Source organism: Chiroxiphia lanceolata, chromosome 20 (genome assembly GCF_009829145.1).
Source record: "Chiroxiphia lanceolata isolate bChiLan1 chromosome 20, bChiLan1.pri, whole genome shotgun sequence".
NCBI classification, from domain to species: Eukaryota; Metazoa; Chordata; class Aves; order Passeriformes; family Pipridae; genus Chiroxiphia; species Chiroxiphia lanceolata.
Genome location: NC_045656.1, coordinates 8,142,432 through 8,158,502, shown reverse-complemented (window position 1 = coordinate 8,158,502; position 16,071 = coordinate 8,142,432). Strand labels below are relative to the sequence as shown.

The 16,071-nt window shown below is 37.7% G+C and overlaps 3 protein-coding genes across 10 annotated transcripts in view; 2 read left to right on the top strand and 1 right to left on the bottom strand.

The window, feature by feature from the left end:
- Positions 1–4,882, top strand: part of LOC116796740 (transmembrane protein 211-like) — a 59,743-nt gene extending 54,861 nt beyond the window's left edge. The window contains exon 3 of the mRNA XM_032707604.1: positions 2,658–4,882. Coding sequence (XP_032563495.1) covers positions 2,658–2,884 — 227 coding nt within the window. The 3' untranslated portion in view covers positions 2,885–4,882. The remainder of the gene's footprint in view (positions 1–2,657) is intronic.
- Positions 1–13,014, bottom strand: part of SPATA22 (spermatogenesis associated 22) — a 43,645-nt gene extending 30,631 nt beyond the window's left edge. For 2 of the 7 annotated variants that reach the window (XR_004360494.1, XM_032707597.1), the window contains exons 1-9: positions 12,687–13,014; positions 11,527–11,619; positions 10,981–11,109; positions 10,198–10,252; positions 9,967–10,062; positions 8,656–8,974; positions 8,204–8,333; positions 7,420–7,517; positions 543–770 (exon numbers count right to left, since the gene is read on the bottom strand). Coding sequence is in view for 6 of the 7 variants with exons in the window: in XM_032707597.1 (XP_032563488.1) it covers positions 591–770; positions 7,420–7,517; positions 8,204–8,333; positions 8,656–8,974; positions 9,967–10,062; positions 10,198–10,252; positions 10,981–11,109; positions 11,527–11,569 (1,050 nt within the window). In the remaining variant the exon portion in view is untranslated. Of the gene's footprint in view, positions 1–542; positions 771–5,640; positions 6,233–6,593; positions 7,149–7,419; positions 7,518–8,203; positions 8,334–8,655; positions 8,975–9,966; positions 10,063–10,197; positions 10,253–10,980; positions 11,110–11,526; positions 11,620–12,686 lie in introns of those variants that run through there. The other 5 variants (XM_032707599.1, XM_032707594.1, XM_032707596.1 and 2 more) reach the window with 5 other exon arrangements.
- Positions 13,015–13,755: 741 nt separating this feature from the next.
- ASPA (aspartoacylase) overlaps positions 13,756–16,071 on the top strand; it is a 27,152-nt gene continuing 24,836 nt past the window's right edge. Inside the window, exons 1-2 of one of the 2 annotated variants that reach the window (XM_032707602.1) lie at positions 13,756–13,917; positions 15,610–15,878. In XM_032707602.1, the coding sequence (XP_032563493.1) occupies positions 13,906–13,917; positions 15,610–15,878 (281 nt within the window). In that variant the 5' untranslated portion in view covers positions 13,756–13,905. Of the gene's footprint in view, positions 13,918–14,903; positions 14,922–15,609; positions 15,879–16,071 lie in introns of those variants that run through there. The other variant, XM_032707603.1, reaches the window with a different exon arrangement.

Sequence of the window (16,071 nt, the reverse complement as noted above, 5' to 3'; positions counted from 1 at the left end):
TCAAAACACTGGTGTCACTGTCAAGCACAACCTTCAAAATAATTCTGTGTAACCCAATCAAAAAGAAAACATATATGGACAGATATGTGAAGCAGAGCAAGGGGTTGAGACAGTGTCAGAAAAACAGTGAAGTTTAACAGTAAGCAAAGGATTTTATGACAAAAAAGATTGTTTCCAATTCTGCATCACTTTTTTTTTTCACCAAATGAGATGCAAGGACTATTTCAGCTTTGAAAAGATGAACAAACTGAAATTTTACTTTTAGACCTGATTGTTGCTCAGAGCAGTGGCTGTTTCTCTTAAAACTGGCTCACTTTGCCAACATTTTACAGAAGGTTTTGCACCCCGGGGCTGTTTCCAGATTCCTCATGTAGTTGAGCAGTCTGGGTGGCACTGAGGTCGTTCTGTGCACCCACTGGACACCACAGTCTCTCAGGCATGTGTGTCTAGTTTAGCTCCACTTTTAGTATATTTTCATTTTATACTGGTTTTAGTGGTGTCATATGTGTGTAGTGAGAGGAGATCTGCATAATATAACTTACTTCTTTGTATTTAGCTTCAGCTTCTGCATGTTTGGGTAATGTCAGACCCTAAATGCAGAAACACAGCTGCCAAGAACTCAGTGTCCAGGTCTGTGGGCTCCTTCCTGTCCTGGGCACCTCCAGCAGGGGCAGCTGGTTGAGGATCAGGGAGTGTGAGATGTGCTGGGGATGTTCCTTGTGCTGGGAAGGACTTTCCCCTTCACTGTCTCCTGCAGCATCACCTTGTGCCTGGAAAGAGAGGAAGGCCACAGCAACCACTGAACAATTCTCTTTGTCCCCCTCAGTGAGATACCCAGAGGGAAACACTGGCAGTTTTGCTGCTGCTCCAGTTTCTCTCCTTTTAGCTTTCATTTTCTTTGTCTTACTGTTTTCTACAAGGGATTAACTCAGCAGTTCCATTTAGACTAGAAGGAAAGGTTTAATTCAAATTATTCAGGGACTTCACAGGCTGAGTGTGTTAAACTTTTTGACTTCATCCAGCCCTCAAGCTTATTAAAGTGGTTTTTAATTAAAAAAGATTAATGAGTGATTGCCTGTTTTTAGTGGATACTTTTAAGATTAAGCCTTTCCAATATTATAATTGGAGTTATATGCACATGCCCTAACTGAAAGGCAATTACAAACACAGAGAATAGCATGTAGTGTTTGTTTTACAATCCTAATGTTTCATTAGATGTTTGCTGGTGATGAATTATCTATCAGCTCAAACATAACTGTTACTTCTGATTGCTGCTGTTCTTGAATCACTACCCTGAATTTGAACAGAACAATATCCTGGGAGAATGGGAAGGCAGGAAAAAGGACTGCTCCATGGTATCTTTTCAGTACATAACAGAAAGCCTTTTAAAATACAATATAGATTTAAAATGCAGTGGTAATTCATGAGCAGAAAGGACAGAGAAGAAAACACAGTTTCTCAGTGTTCTCTCAACCACACAGTGCTGGGATGGTGTAACCCCCTCACATCAGCCTGGCTCAGCACCTCTTCTCTCCCAAGGAGGGCAGAAACAGGCTCCAAGAGCTGCTCCTGGAGGATTTTAATGCATCTTTATCATAGCCATGATTTAAACCTTGGGCAGCCTTATTTGCAAAGTTGGGCAAGTGGTCCTGATGTTCGTTAAATTAATTGCGTAAGCCATGATCTTTAAATGTAACGTTATATTCATTAAAGACTGTAAAATCTGTGAAGGTCTATTAAAAGCTAATGGATAATGCAGGGTAATTGCAGGAGGCAAGTCTGGCTTTCCAACATCAAGGACTGGCTTAAGCTTTGCTTTTATTTTAGACCTCTTTGACTAGAAGGAGTAAAAGATGCCTCACTTGGAGAAATTTCCTTCTTTAGCCCTGTGTCTTTACATACTGAACCTTTAGACTTTTACAGCATGTCCTGTTGTATTTATTTGGTGCTTTTGGAGCCCAAGCTGTCAAAATTAGGTAATATAAGAACTTTAGGTCTTAATATTTTAGGTCTCAACCTTAGGTTGAAAACTTTTCTAATCCTTACGTTTACAGAGAGAATTCAAAACCCTTTAGTGAGAGACTCCACTGCTAAAAGTTATTGGATTGGTTTTTATCTCACAGTCTTTGGGATTTTTTTAAACAATTTGAGTCTGTACTAATGAGAATAATGAGAAAGTGCTCACATTGCCAGAACCTCACGAGCAGAATCTGGAAAACTACATTTGAACTCTTTCACTGAAAGTTTTTACTTGGCAGAACAAAATAATTGTTTGTCTCAAGCACAAAAATGCTGTTGAGAAGAAAATGGAGCTGGTTTGGAATCTGCAAACTTAGGAATTCTCCTCTGGATTCCATTATATCTGAATCATCATACTTTTGACATGGCTTCATAATTTGGATTGGAGCGTTTCTGAAGTTGTGTAGTGGCAAGAGCTCTCATGAAAAAATCCCACCTTGCTGCCATGTCCCACCACTGCTGTGCACAAGAGGTAATTATGAAAAGGAAGAGAATCTGCCAGTCATAAGGGGTGTGTTAAGCTATGACTTTTCCCGTTGATTTTAAGATATATTTGCCTTTCTAAGATAAGGATTTTTTTTTTTTCCAATGGAATTAACGTTCGATAATAACTGGTGTGTTTTCTTTCTCCTCTCTAGTGTTCATTATGGCTTCTGGGCTTTTGGTTTACCCTTTTGGTTTCAACTCTGCTACTGTGAAGAGATTCTGTGAGAACTCAGACATCTACTATGCAGGAGACTGCCAGATTGGGTGGGGGTACATGCTGGCAATTGTTGGGGTCATGTTGTCTGTCTTTTTACCATTCTTTGCAAAATATGCACCAAAAGAGCACATATCTCCAACTCCAATACCTACTATTTTATAGTATTTTATTACTGTTTCAAGAACAGAACATTCCTGTCTACAGGTAATGGGCAGAAATTATGATAGCACTTCCAGTTAGCTGTGTTGCTAAAGAGAGGAAAGGAGATGGGGAAGAGAAGGTCAGATTCACAAAGACCAAAAGTGCATTGATAGTCTTCCGTAAGTGCGAGCAGAGAACACTCTGGAATTGAAATAAGATTAATCAGCAGCCTTTACACTGCTCTAAACAAACAGTGGCATAATGCCTTAGGCAAAAAAAAAAAAAAAAATCCGTTTATCCTCAAAACATCTGTCTACCTCCCAGTTTCTTATGTGTCTCAAAATCGTAAGTCTTAAAAGCTTCAATTCACTTTTGATATATTATTAAACGTCAAAACTTTTCTGAACCCAGTAACTTTAAAATCAATTCTGATATTTTGTTACAATTATTTTGATTAGTGAAAAAAAGCACCTCCTAGTAGCCACGGCCTAAAATTAAGCTTGATAGCTAAAAAGAATTGTATACAAGAAAAAAGTTTCTTTTTAGTCTATATATGTATTGTAAGTTGTGGGCACATTTTTTACTACTGCTCTAATTGCCAAGATTTAGAGTCCTCTGCATGAAGACTTGCATAAAGTTTAGATTTATTTTTTTTTTCTGAGAGATGTAACTACTTCCAAAGGCTTCATGATGATTTAATAGTTTTAGCAACAGGGGTAAAAAATGCTAAGAATTCGGTTTTGGTGTTTCTTAAATTATAATTTTAAGTGGAATTTTACAAAATTCATTGAATTATTACAACTTTAGATTTTGGGGTGTACTGTTTATTTTTTAAGGCTGAAAACAAAACTCTCTGTTTACAAAACTGTCTGTGCCCGATGGCCCTTACATGTAGTGATAATACAAGCCAGAATGAACTAGATTCTAGTATTTCCATTACAATTAAGAGTCCATTGCTGTAAAAAGACAAAAGTGAAGTGAAATGCTATTGAACACAACTAATAAGAATCTGATGCTGTGTCAGAACTAGCAAATGGCCATATTTCATTAGTCTGTATGGGAATTTTGTGAGGTCTGATTTCCACAATAGCACTGAATTCATTACTATCAAGCATTGAAATAAGTGCACTTGATTGCCTTAAGCAAAAGAAACATTGGGTTCTAATCTCACCCACCTGTTGTGTTTTTCCTTTTAAATAGAAATAGGATTCTAATTCTATTCTCATCTTTTATTTTCTATTATTTATTAAAAAAGAAAAATCACATAGATTATATTTAATTCAGAGATGTACTTCTTAGTTTTGTGTTTTGGCACAAACCAGGTGACCAAATTTATTGTTCTTCACTTAGCTGAGTCCAACTGATTCCTGAATTTTTATTGTTTGTAACGGAAGGTGTATGTGAAGGGACAGACAGAGACGTGTTGAGGATGTACAAGAAAATGCAAACAGATGGAACAATCACTGTGTTATCTTAATATACATCAAAGACTTCTGCAGTCTTGTTTACATTCCTCACCCTTCTAAACTTCAGCGGAAAGTTGTGCTGTTTTCCAAAATAATTGTCCTGTTGTTACATTTCCAGGCACTCTAAGAGCAAATTCTGCACACAAATGTATCAAGTTCCATTACTAATCTTTGAAAATACAGATTCCAACGTAGAATGAAGTACACTGAGAAAGAGAGAGCACATGCACTTCTGCTCACAGGCACTAGGAAATTAAATCTTCTAAATATTTAACAAAATAGGTTGAAGGAATGCCCTAAAGTAAGAAGAATAAATTTCAGTCACTTCTGTACAGTACTGTGCTTTTCAGTACTGTCTTACACTTTTTTTAATGAATGGCTGAAATGGATAATTTTCATACAAGAGTCAGAAAAGTGAGGAATAACAAACAACATGCAAAAAGAAAATAATCACCATGAAGTAGAGAGACAGAGATGCAGGCTTTTCTTTCCTAACCAACCTGTGCCTTTACACTAGAACCATTATACAAGACAGGATCAATATGGTTAAAAAGAAACCACCCAACAACTGAAAAATGTTGAGTAGTGTGTATAAACTGTATTGTGTAGGGTTTTTTCTGTTTTGTGTAATGTTTACAACTGTTCACTTAATGTTTCACTAGAAAAAGTGATTTGTTAGTGTAAAGTAGGAACTTTTTTTTTTGCAAAGATCTAAACACTTACTGAAAGTAAAATCATTTTAGATTTTTATTAACAGCCATAACATACCCAGTAGACACAAACGACCTATTCCTGCCATTACTTATTAATGTAACTTTCAGTGTGCAGAACTGGAAGCATCAATCATTCAACTGGAATCAGTGGGACTACAACTCTGGGGTGGTGTTGATAACAGGCCTGGTCCCAGAGTTCAAGCTTCCTCTGTAATTTTAAAATACTGTTATGGCAGAGTCTTACCATTCACAACACTGCTGTACCAAATCCTTTACTTCTTAAACCTCAGCTTCTGTTGTGAACATCATCAGCCTCTGCATCCTGTAATATTCTGCACCTTTTATGAGTTAAGCTAATGCTTCCACGTGCAACTTACTTTAACATTTTATAATGTACAAAGGGAATCAAATATGTGTATGTGACCACCACAATGGAGAGACAAAGCTCTCCTTGACACATCCATGCTCAGAACCAGCTTAGCACAGAAGGTGGAGGTGATAATGCAAGTGATTCTTACAGCAGTTAGTAAAGCACATACCTTAGATCTCAACTGGAACACTGGGGGGCTGTTGCTGACAATACATGTGCTGACACTGACAGATCACTTTTTTAAACAAAGACTGTCTGCGCGTTAAACTGTGTAAAAGCGTTTTCCTGTTGCAAGTCAAACAATTTACTGGACCAGGTTCAAGTTTTATTCTAAATATATAATTTTTTAAGTGTAACTAAAAGCTGTATTTTCCATTAATGTGTTTCTGCGTTGACTAGCTGGCTCCTTTTTAGAATATTAACTGTTTTCTGTATTTGACTTGTTGGATACAATATTTCAATTATTTTAAATGTGAAATTTCCAATTGCCAACACTGTATAATAAAATAATAAAAAAACCCCATCCTGTTTGCTATTTTCTTGACAAGTCTTTTGTTTTACAACTCCCAACAGATCTGCTACAAAGCTTTTGAAGTAGGGGAAAAGGAAATAGAACCAGCAGGAATAACCTGTGAAAGTCAATGTCTGAAGGCAAAAGGCACATAAACATGTGCATGGTCCATCCCTCATGAAAGGTGTTTATATGGCAAAGGCAAGGAAGTTCTGCCTTCAAATAATTCTTTCTTTTCGACTTCCTCTGTGTCCTTGAGGAATCTTCCTACAGCTTCAGGGTCTGTTGCTATTTTATACAGGTGTTATACTGATTATTTGTTTAAAAAAAAAAAAAGAAAAAGAATCAGATAGCATATAAATGGGAACCCAAGGAATACCTGGCAGATACAGCTGCATCCTGTGGAATCTTTATGTAGCACCTATTATGTTCATTTCTAGCAAAGCTTTTACACATGTTCTTGTCATCCAGCAAAGGAAAGGGCACCTGTTATTTGGAACTGAAGAGGAATAAAGACTATCTTTTTACTTTCCACCCAGAGAACTTTGTGATGTTTGTTACCTATTAAACCATGACCAAATACTCCTCAAGAGAATTATACAGTCAACATTTTGAAACAAGTATTGAAGGAATTTCTCAAAATTGAAGGTAATGCAAAGCAATGGAAATCTGAATTCTAAGACAGTTGCCTTACTGCAAAATTTAGCATTTTAATTCAGAATTTCTCTAGTAAAGTCTAATCTACTATGTAACAAAAGCCTGTTATTGCATATTTAACTGAGTAAGTTAAAGAAAGTAATAGTGAAAACAAAACATTGTTACTAACATTTGTTGGCTAACACAGCACAGTGATATTTCCAATTATTTAACCAGATTCTCCCTGTTAGCTTTGGGAAATGTTTTAGCATGTCCAGCCTTTCTGGGTAACGATCAGTGAAAATTAGAGAAACCATTTCAACTTCTACATTTCATTCATTGTTTTTACATATGCTGTCATCTCAGCATCTGCAATTTTCACAAAGTCTTGGAAAGTGTTCTGTTCTGGAGCAGTTGCTGGTCTTACAGAGACGCACTTGAAAATGTTCCTTTTTGCATCATAGTTTCCCATGCACCTGTGCACTCGGCCTCTAATTAGTCTTGGAAGCTCACGGTCCTTCATCAAAGCATAATAAACAAATAAAACAATTATGTCACCTACCATAAAAGCTTTCTGCGGGGCTGGATTCTGAAGAACATCAAACAGAAGGAATTTGCATCAGCTTTTTTGTTATTATCAACTACCTAAAAGCTAAACTGAAAGTCCCACCTTTTTTTCTGAAACAGAAGTCTAAGGATGCCTAAGTACTCACAGGATTATTGCTCTAGTTTGGGATCAATATGGTATAAGCATCTAGCCTGCCTTCTACACAGAATATTTCTGCTTTATCAGAACAACATATTATTAACTTCATAAAAGGGATTGGAGCCTGTGTTATGTACAGACACAGAATACTCACAATTTCATAAAACACACAAGGCAGGGTCTCCTTTCCATCTCTCAGAAGAAAGTTCTTTGCCCCATAAGCTCCAGGTGTGACTGCAGAATCCAGTGTGCCTGTGCCATTTACAGAAATCAGAAATCATGGTGTAAACAAAGAGCAGTACTAAGAATGATACCCCAAGACACCAAACATCATTTACTACACAAAAACACTGAGATATATCAAGTCAGCATCAGCTTTCTGTGGGAACACATGCAAATCAACTTTAAATATCTGCAATCTTGTCAAAACAATAGCTGAGATGCCAACAGACTGTACATTCTTATTCACCTTGTTGTAAAGTTTAGTCATTTCAGCCTTTTGTCATGTTCATTTCTCAGACAACAGCAATTAAATGCAAAGTGTAATGCACTAAAAGTCTGTACCTATATTTAGAAGTACCCCAGACTTGAATCTATTCCTACATTAATTGTATTAAGAATTATTGTCAAACAGTACCTCTCTACAGAAGGTTCCTGTAAAATAGGAAAATTGATTGTAACACATTCTAAAAACAAGGAAAGAAAATAAACAGCATGGGAAAAGCTTAAATGTTGGAAGATGACTGAATTATTAATTTTGTACCTATTTCAGTCACCTTTGATAGCTGAATGGATCTCCCAGAAGGAAAATTAGATGGTGCTCACAGCAACATTTTACGGGTTTAAGTATTTCAGCTATTGTGCCGAAAGTGAATAAAATTCTCTCTCACTATTGCCCTACCACTATTATCAGTTATAGCCCAATCAGCTGTGCTTACCTAAGACTTCAAATAACAGTGCAGTTTTGTAAGAATATTGACTCCAGTGCCTCAGACTTTCAATGACTGCAGACAGGACTCGCAAAGAATTCCTTTTGTCTCTAATTTTTATTTGAGATGATGGAACTTCCTTTCAGAGGAGGACAAAAGCTCAAGTTAGACATATACACTCGTAATTTTGTAAGGCACATAGACATTTATATATTATGCTAAATAGCCAATATTTACATTAGAGCATTTGTTCAGAATATACAAACAACTCCTTGTAAGTTTATAACATAATGCTGAGGATTTGTAATTATTATAGTATGAAAAATCTCAATTCTAAATTTTCAGAAACTTAAGTGTTTATGAAGACAGCTTGGGCTGACAAAAGCTTCATCTTTCATCAGTTTTTTTTTTTACTGCTTTCTTCATTGTGTATTCCTATTAACCCTCCCCATAAGTTTTACCTGACTTTTTTCTTCTGGGACAAAATCAATTTGGTTTCCATTCATTTTATTTTGCTGAATATTGTAGTTAAATTTATATGCTGGACTATGACCCTGCAGACTTCTTGATGCAGGGTTAGGTTTCACTGGCCACTGTCCTTTAGCTGTGTTTGTCTGGCTGGTTTCTGTTTTCAGGAGCTGAGATGAATTACGATGGTTACCAGGGGGTTTTTGCTGCTGGACAGTTTTCCAATTATTTGAAAGGTTCCCAAACTTTCGAGTAATTCCACTATCAGACCTTGAATCTGCTGTGTTACTCAGAGTATACTCATTTCTGTTCCTGCAATGCAACATCAGACACAGTTCAGTATCACAGTATCTGTTCTGAATACTCAGATACATAATTAAGGTATATAAAAATAATCTATGTATTGTTGCTTTAGCTTTAAAAACATCCAGACTCAGAGCACTTGAGTATACACTGAAATAAATCCACGTGCAGGGCAGGGATCACACCTGTGCATAAATCCAGCTGACTTCAACAGGCCTTAAAACTTTGCTCAGTTATTATCCTGCCCTGTACAAGGGATCTTTCCTGATCCAAGATTCACATTTTTTTCCATAAGTCTAAAGTAAAATAAACAAAGTTTCTTCTGAGAGTGATGTTTCCAAATTCTTCTACCACCATCACTGAGGAAATCATTTTACAACAAACTCTAGTGCTGACATTATTATTTCTAACACAGTTCTTTAATAAAGGCAGCTCAGAAATTAATCCTGTTCCATTTTGTCTTGTTTGAAACATTCACTCTCTTTTTGCCCTTGGAAAGGAACAGGAGGAAGGGAACAAATGGACAGTTGTAACATTGCTGGAAGTTTTCCTGCCAGCTCCAAACATCAGAATCTGTCAGCTTTTCCTGAATCTGTAAAAGCACAGTTATATTCAGTCTTAATTAAAAGTTTTTATATAAAATAAACTGATAGAATCTTATTTGAGCCTATTGATAAATTTGGGTTGGAAGTGGGCAAAACTTCAAGTAAAGGCAAATCTCAGAAAATTACCAGCAAAATTCGATCAACTTTTATGGTAAGACTGAATTATAGGCCTGATATTAGGTCTAATTAATAGGCCTCATTAGGTACACTGGAAAGAAAGATATGTCATTTCAGTGGGGTTTGGCTCATAAGCACAATGTAATTATTTAGGACTACAGTGACGATCTGAGAATTAAAAGGGTCTCTCTGAATGCTACAGGAATATGGGAAAATGTAAGATGTATTTTCACATGAGAACAAAAAGGAAGGATAATAGACATTAAAGACTCCACCAACCTGCAGGCAGCCAAGTTTTTTCCAGCATTTGCTAAATTAAACTTTGATGCATTTGGTGGTTTCATGAGGGAAGGAGCCATCTGATGTTCTGTTTGGCTTTCAAATATAAGTTTAAAGTATCAGTGACATAGTAGCAGCTTTATTGTAAGACAGACACATGGAGCATAGTTTGTGAAACAATTAGTATCCAAATAAAAATCAAAAAGCAACAAATAACCTGCTTTTACATACCCACTGTTTGCTGCTTTCTGCAGTTCAGCCACTTCTGGGTTTGCAGTTCCCCAGCCTAATTTTCAAAAGGCAAAGGATTGAATATGGGTACAAACAGAGAAGATTGAAAGGTAATAGGTCTACTATATAGGGCTCCTACTCTATATCTGCCTAATGTCCCACAAACAGGCTCACGCAGGAAGGAGAAGGTGAAAAAAAAAAAGGGAGTGGAATCCTTTGATATTTGTAATTATAAGGCAACTTCTAACAAGTAGGTTGCTTCTCTAGACAACGGTTCACTTACAAACATTAGACTTTTTTACTGTATTATAAGGAAACTTTTTAACTTTATTACAAGTAGACCATAATGAAAGCACTAAAGGCAGAATTCTCCACTGTTCTTTCCAAGCCCAAACTGAAGAACAGAAGTTCCTTTCTGGACTACAAGAAAGACATCTTATAAATGTTTCTTCTTGTAACACAGGACTTGAATGTTGATTGAAATCAACTGAAAACAAAAGGTCGGTTTCAAGAGACTCGATTTAACTGCCAGTGCTACTTCATTCTCCAACACACAAAGAGTCAAACTCCCTCTAGGCACAAAGTATAAAAAGCTCAATTGTATGGAAGAGAAAGAAGTTTCCTGGAGGACAATTTTTACATAATGAACTTTTCAGAAATAGATATAAAGGGTGCATAAAGTTCTTGATAAAGACAATGTCTGATTACATAGAATACAATCAGGAAGTTAAGATTTATTTGATTTAGAGCCTCTAAAAAAAAAATAAAATATATCTTATTTACCAAATGATGTGGGAGAGAAGTCATATGGACGAGTCCCAGAACTGGCACCTGGCTCATTTTTAATTGGATTTGAAGTGAGGGGCTGTCTAGTTCTTTTTTTCTGATTGAACAGTGGTACAGGCAGACAACCTAAAATTAAAATTCAAGTAATAATACCATATTAATAGCAAAACACGTAAAATAAATAAATAAAATGACTTAACAGTTATTTTACATCACCCATAGTAATTACATTTCATAAACACATAACAGACCATTCTGTCACAGAACTCACATTCCCAGCCCTCTGTCTTGCACATAATCTTGTGAAGGAAACCTTTCCCTGAGTGGCCAGTTCCTTGACTCCATCCAAAATCTTGCCCTGTGCTATAATAAACAGGTAACCCATTGAAGTCCACTCAGGAAATGGGGATCTAGGGCTGAATTCTGAACATCCTGTGTGCACACTGCACGTATAGTTATGTGTGTGTATATATATAAAAAAATATATTTATATATAAAAGGATAGTGAGGTCTGAATGGTAAAGCACAAAACAAGGGCAGTACCTGCTGTGCTGCGAGTTGAGGTGTCACCAAAACTCCTTTTCATTTCTTTGCTGAGTCTTAACAGGCAACGATGTATTGATTACTCCAGATTTGCTGTATGGAAGTTAGATAAGCAAAGTAAACTAATTAATGCCGTAAACACATCCAAATTTTATGTGATTTTGGCAGTTTCTGTGAACTCTGCAGACTCAATGACTGGCATCACTTCAGACACAAGCCTAAAACATACAAGCAGCTGTAGTGCATTTAGAAGATCCACAGGTACATACATAACATGCAACTGGTTTTTGCAGATTAAAGGCCCAAATGATTACATTTTTGAAGTAAAAGTTGTATTCTCTACTTTTTTTAAGTGCTGAAAAAATATTGAATTCAATCCTGAATTTAAAACTACGCATACCTCCAAATACTAGGATTATTTTTTTTTTAAATTCCTGTAAATGAAACACTAATAAAAAAATGCATATTTATACGTTGCAGCCAAAGGTGATGACAAGGTACAAAGCTTTGAAGACAAAACCAATTTAATTATTCTGTGAAAAATAGCATCATGGTTCAAAAATAAACTTATTTTCTGTACTTCATGGTACAGATCTAAAACCTTTAGCCAATTCCCTCATACATAAAGTACATCACAAATCAAAAAGACATTACTATAAACCAAATATTACAAACAAAAGAAATATATATTAGCATGTTAGTTATAGGTAGTTTGCCATATTTGGTTTTTGATTAATCTATTTGTAATCTTTGTGTATTACTGTACACACTGAGGGTACTACAGAGACTATATGCAGCTTTGCTTGCTATTTTATCAGATTTAGCTACTGATGCATATCGCCTTCAGTGGCATATGAATAATACTGCATATTTAGATGTATAAATAATACAAGACATTCCCTCTACATTTATTTTGATCTGACAGTTAACCGTACGCAGCTATTAAAGATGTTAATAAGAATGAAGCACAGCTTCTACCACAGCTGACTAATAGATCAATTTAGTCTTTACTTCTGTGAGATACATCAATTACACGTGCGATGACATTAAAGCAGCCTCTAGTCCATTGTTATTATACAATTTAAAGCATATTCCTAGCACTATGAAACCTAATGGCCCCCAGTAAAACACTTGTAAAATAAAACCCCATTAAGTTTTACATTTCACTTTATAGAGAGTTTTTGCACCGCATAGGAGCTTAGAGCGTGTTGTTTTCTGGCCTCTTCTGAAGATAAGCAACTAAAACCCAGAGAAAACGCTGTAGAAAAACAGTAAGCTCAGGGAGAGCAGGGCGACCCTCGCAGTGCCTCACACGGAGGCGGCAGCGCCGGCCGCGGGCTGAGGGCTCTGGCGCCGTCGGGCTGAGCGAGTGGAGTGAGGGTCAGCCCTAAGGGACTGGGATGAGCGACAAGGACGAGGGATGAGGGTCAGCCCTGAGGGACCGGGTTGAGGGACAGGGGTGAGGGTCAGCCCTGAGGCGAAGCCCGCCAAAAATAACGGACACTCAGCCGCGCGCTCACGCCTCAGGCGGTGCGAAAATGGCGGGAAGGGGCTGCGGGAGCCCCGCTGAGGGAACCCCCCGGCCCGGGCTGGGGCGAGGAGCGCGGCTCCCAGGAACCATTAAATCAGTCCTAGGTGGGACTTAATTACCACGTGTAAACTGGCCCACGTGGTGTCCAGCGTCAGCCTAAGAGAACACGGGGCAGGAGCTGAATCCCCACAAATGTGTGAACACAGACGTGGATGTAAATAAAATTATCCACAATTTCACGTTGTTTTCCTCTTCAGCCACTGTTCTGGCTTTTACACGTGGCTGGTTTCAACTGTGCAAAACAGTGCTCGGCACTGTGCTTGGAGCCTGTTTTGTAATGCTTTTTCTTCAGCCTTGGAAGGCTCTGGAGAGCCACATTGCAGTTCTATACACTGTATATATACACACACATACACGTACCTTCATGACCTTAATAGCTAGGCTTAATTTCATTTACATGTTATTATTACATATGTTTTTCAGCTCGTGGCTTGCACACCAAGCTCTCAGATGCACAACCACACATCTGTATGTAGCACATCAAGCCAATCTGAATTCTTAATAAACTAAATAGCCTACATCATTTTTCAGAGTGCAAACATTGGCAAAGCATGGGAACAAGGGATTGGTCCCAGTGTTTATTTCTGAAGAGTTAAAACTTTCCAAGTGTTTACATTTATCCCCAAATTGGTGGGTGCCTGTCCTGGGAGACCAGGAGTTAAAGTGTTTGGACCATAAGTGCTCTAAGGGGATAAAAGAAACCTCCACGGCTTTGGTTCCTAAACTCATGTTTGGAAATTCACTGTCACTGTCCTAAGAACACTGCTCTCAGGAGACAAACTTCTTGCATGTTAAATGAGGGAAGCACACAGACGCTCTCTGTGTTTCATTCAGCTTTTTGGAAGGAGTTATAACCATTACAGTGCTAGCAGCAATAAAAGACAAACTATATGTTCTAGCCCTGCACATTTGCATTTTGCCATTTATTCCTCAAACTGATGCTGTGTTTAAATGCAGCAAACCCAGATACCGATCACAAATCGTGTTTTCGGGCAGTGTGTCAATGGTCATTTTGGCACCACCACTGAAGAGACAGGTCAAAGGACAGCACAGACTGTCCAGAGCTGTAAAATACAACTTTACTACTTTGTTTAATAAATTACTTACTCTGATTAAATATCTGACAGCATCTAAGTACAGGAGCAATACAGTTGAGTGTTAAAGTAAACAGTCTCTCTGTATTAACTTGCTGTAAGGTTCAGCAAATCTGAATGCATAAACTGAAACAGAGAGAGGAACTTTTGTAGGAAATATATTCCTGGCAGAACTTGTCTAGATAAATCCTGTTTAGCTTTTCCTAGACCTACAGTCTGTCAGCCTGGCTTATAAAGCCTCTCCCAGGCACTAGCCAAACACTCTCTCAGTCACTGGAGTGTAATCTTAATAAAAAGGAATTGTTCAATAAACATTCTTTATTCCCTTGCAGTGTAACATTTTTTTTTATGTTTATATTGCGTGTCAGATACTAATTGCAAATACTTCTGTCACTGACAGCAGTAAAACTTATTTTTCTGTTATTAAGACCGTTTATTCTAAATGCTTTGATCCTCAGGATGGAAGTTACAGCTGCTTTTTGGCTTAAGTTTCAGAAGCCTTTTCGGAAGCTTTTGGAAATGGAAGAAAAGTTGCTGACTAAGTTTTTTTGGGGGGAAGAACACAACTATTGTCCCATTGCGGTCTAGATCTGTTTCCTTTTTAGCAAGAGACTGCAGAAGTTAGAGGGTTGTCCCTGGCAAAGTTGTTTCAGTGTGTTAGAGGTCTGTGTTAGCAGATCCCGAGATAGAACTGGAGCCAGGAACGCTTGGTAAGTCAGTCATGGATAAATTGCACTGTAATTTCAGCTCGTGTTCCTTCTAATCACTGTTCTTCAGATTTCTAAAACGAAAAAGGTCGTACAAGCCCCAACATGCTTTGAGGAACTCAGCTGTTCTTGGTTTTTTAGATTAAAATACTTGATGTTTCAGCATTTTGTGCAGGACTAGAGCCAAGATACGATTCTTATTCTACTGGTTTTGCTCCCTTTAAATTATTCTGCCCTTGTATAGTGTAATATTTATGCAACCAAATGTACATGAGAATACTTGTTACACGTAGTTTGCAGTGCAGAAATGTCAGAGATATATAAGTGCCTTATTAAAGTTTACATTAAAGAAGTCTTTTATACTGTCATTAGCACAGGATTTACCTACATAGCATATATTATTAGAGGTTTCCTGGAGAAGTTAACTTTTGAACTGTGTAACAGTACCATGAGCAGCCTTGGAGACGTTACTAAATACGGAAACCGGAGGGGAGGCTCCTTGGGAGGGAGGAGGGTCAGGTTGGCAACTCCCACCTCAAAACAGGAGTCGAGAACTCTTAGAGAAATGTTCATTCACTTTCTTTCCCATCTGACCTAAACAGGCTTAAAGAGTCTCCTACTGAAAAGAACTTTTTTTTTCTTTTTGGAGGGAAACGTTTTACTTTACCATTATTTTCTGGTTTGCCTTCAGCAATTGTCAGAGCTGCTGAAAAGCATGACTTCCTCCTCCTCCTCTGCTCTTGCTGAACCTCCGGTGAGACGGGTCGGTATCTTCGGGGGAACTCATGGCAATGAGTTATCAGGGGTGTTACTGGTCAGGCACTGGCAAGAGAACGGAGCTGAGATCCAAAGACCTGGAATGGAAGTGAAACCATTTCTCACCAACCCCAGAGCTGTGGAGAAGTGCACGAGATACATTGACTGTGATCTCAACCGGCTTTTCGACCCTGACAGTCTTGGGTAAGAACAGTTGGACTTTCTGTTGTTTTACTTTTAAAACTGTAGTTTTAAAAATCCTTTCCAGATTAAAGTGTTAACGCGAGTTCCGCTGCTGCTTTAACTGTGCGGTCACATAACTGAAATCACTGACCTTTAACCCAAAAAAGAATGAACTGCACGAGTGTTAACAGATTCAGTCCTATTGCTGGCAGAA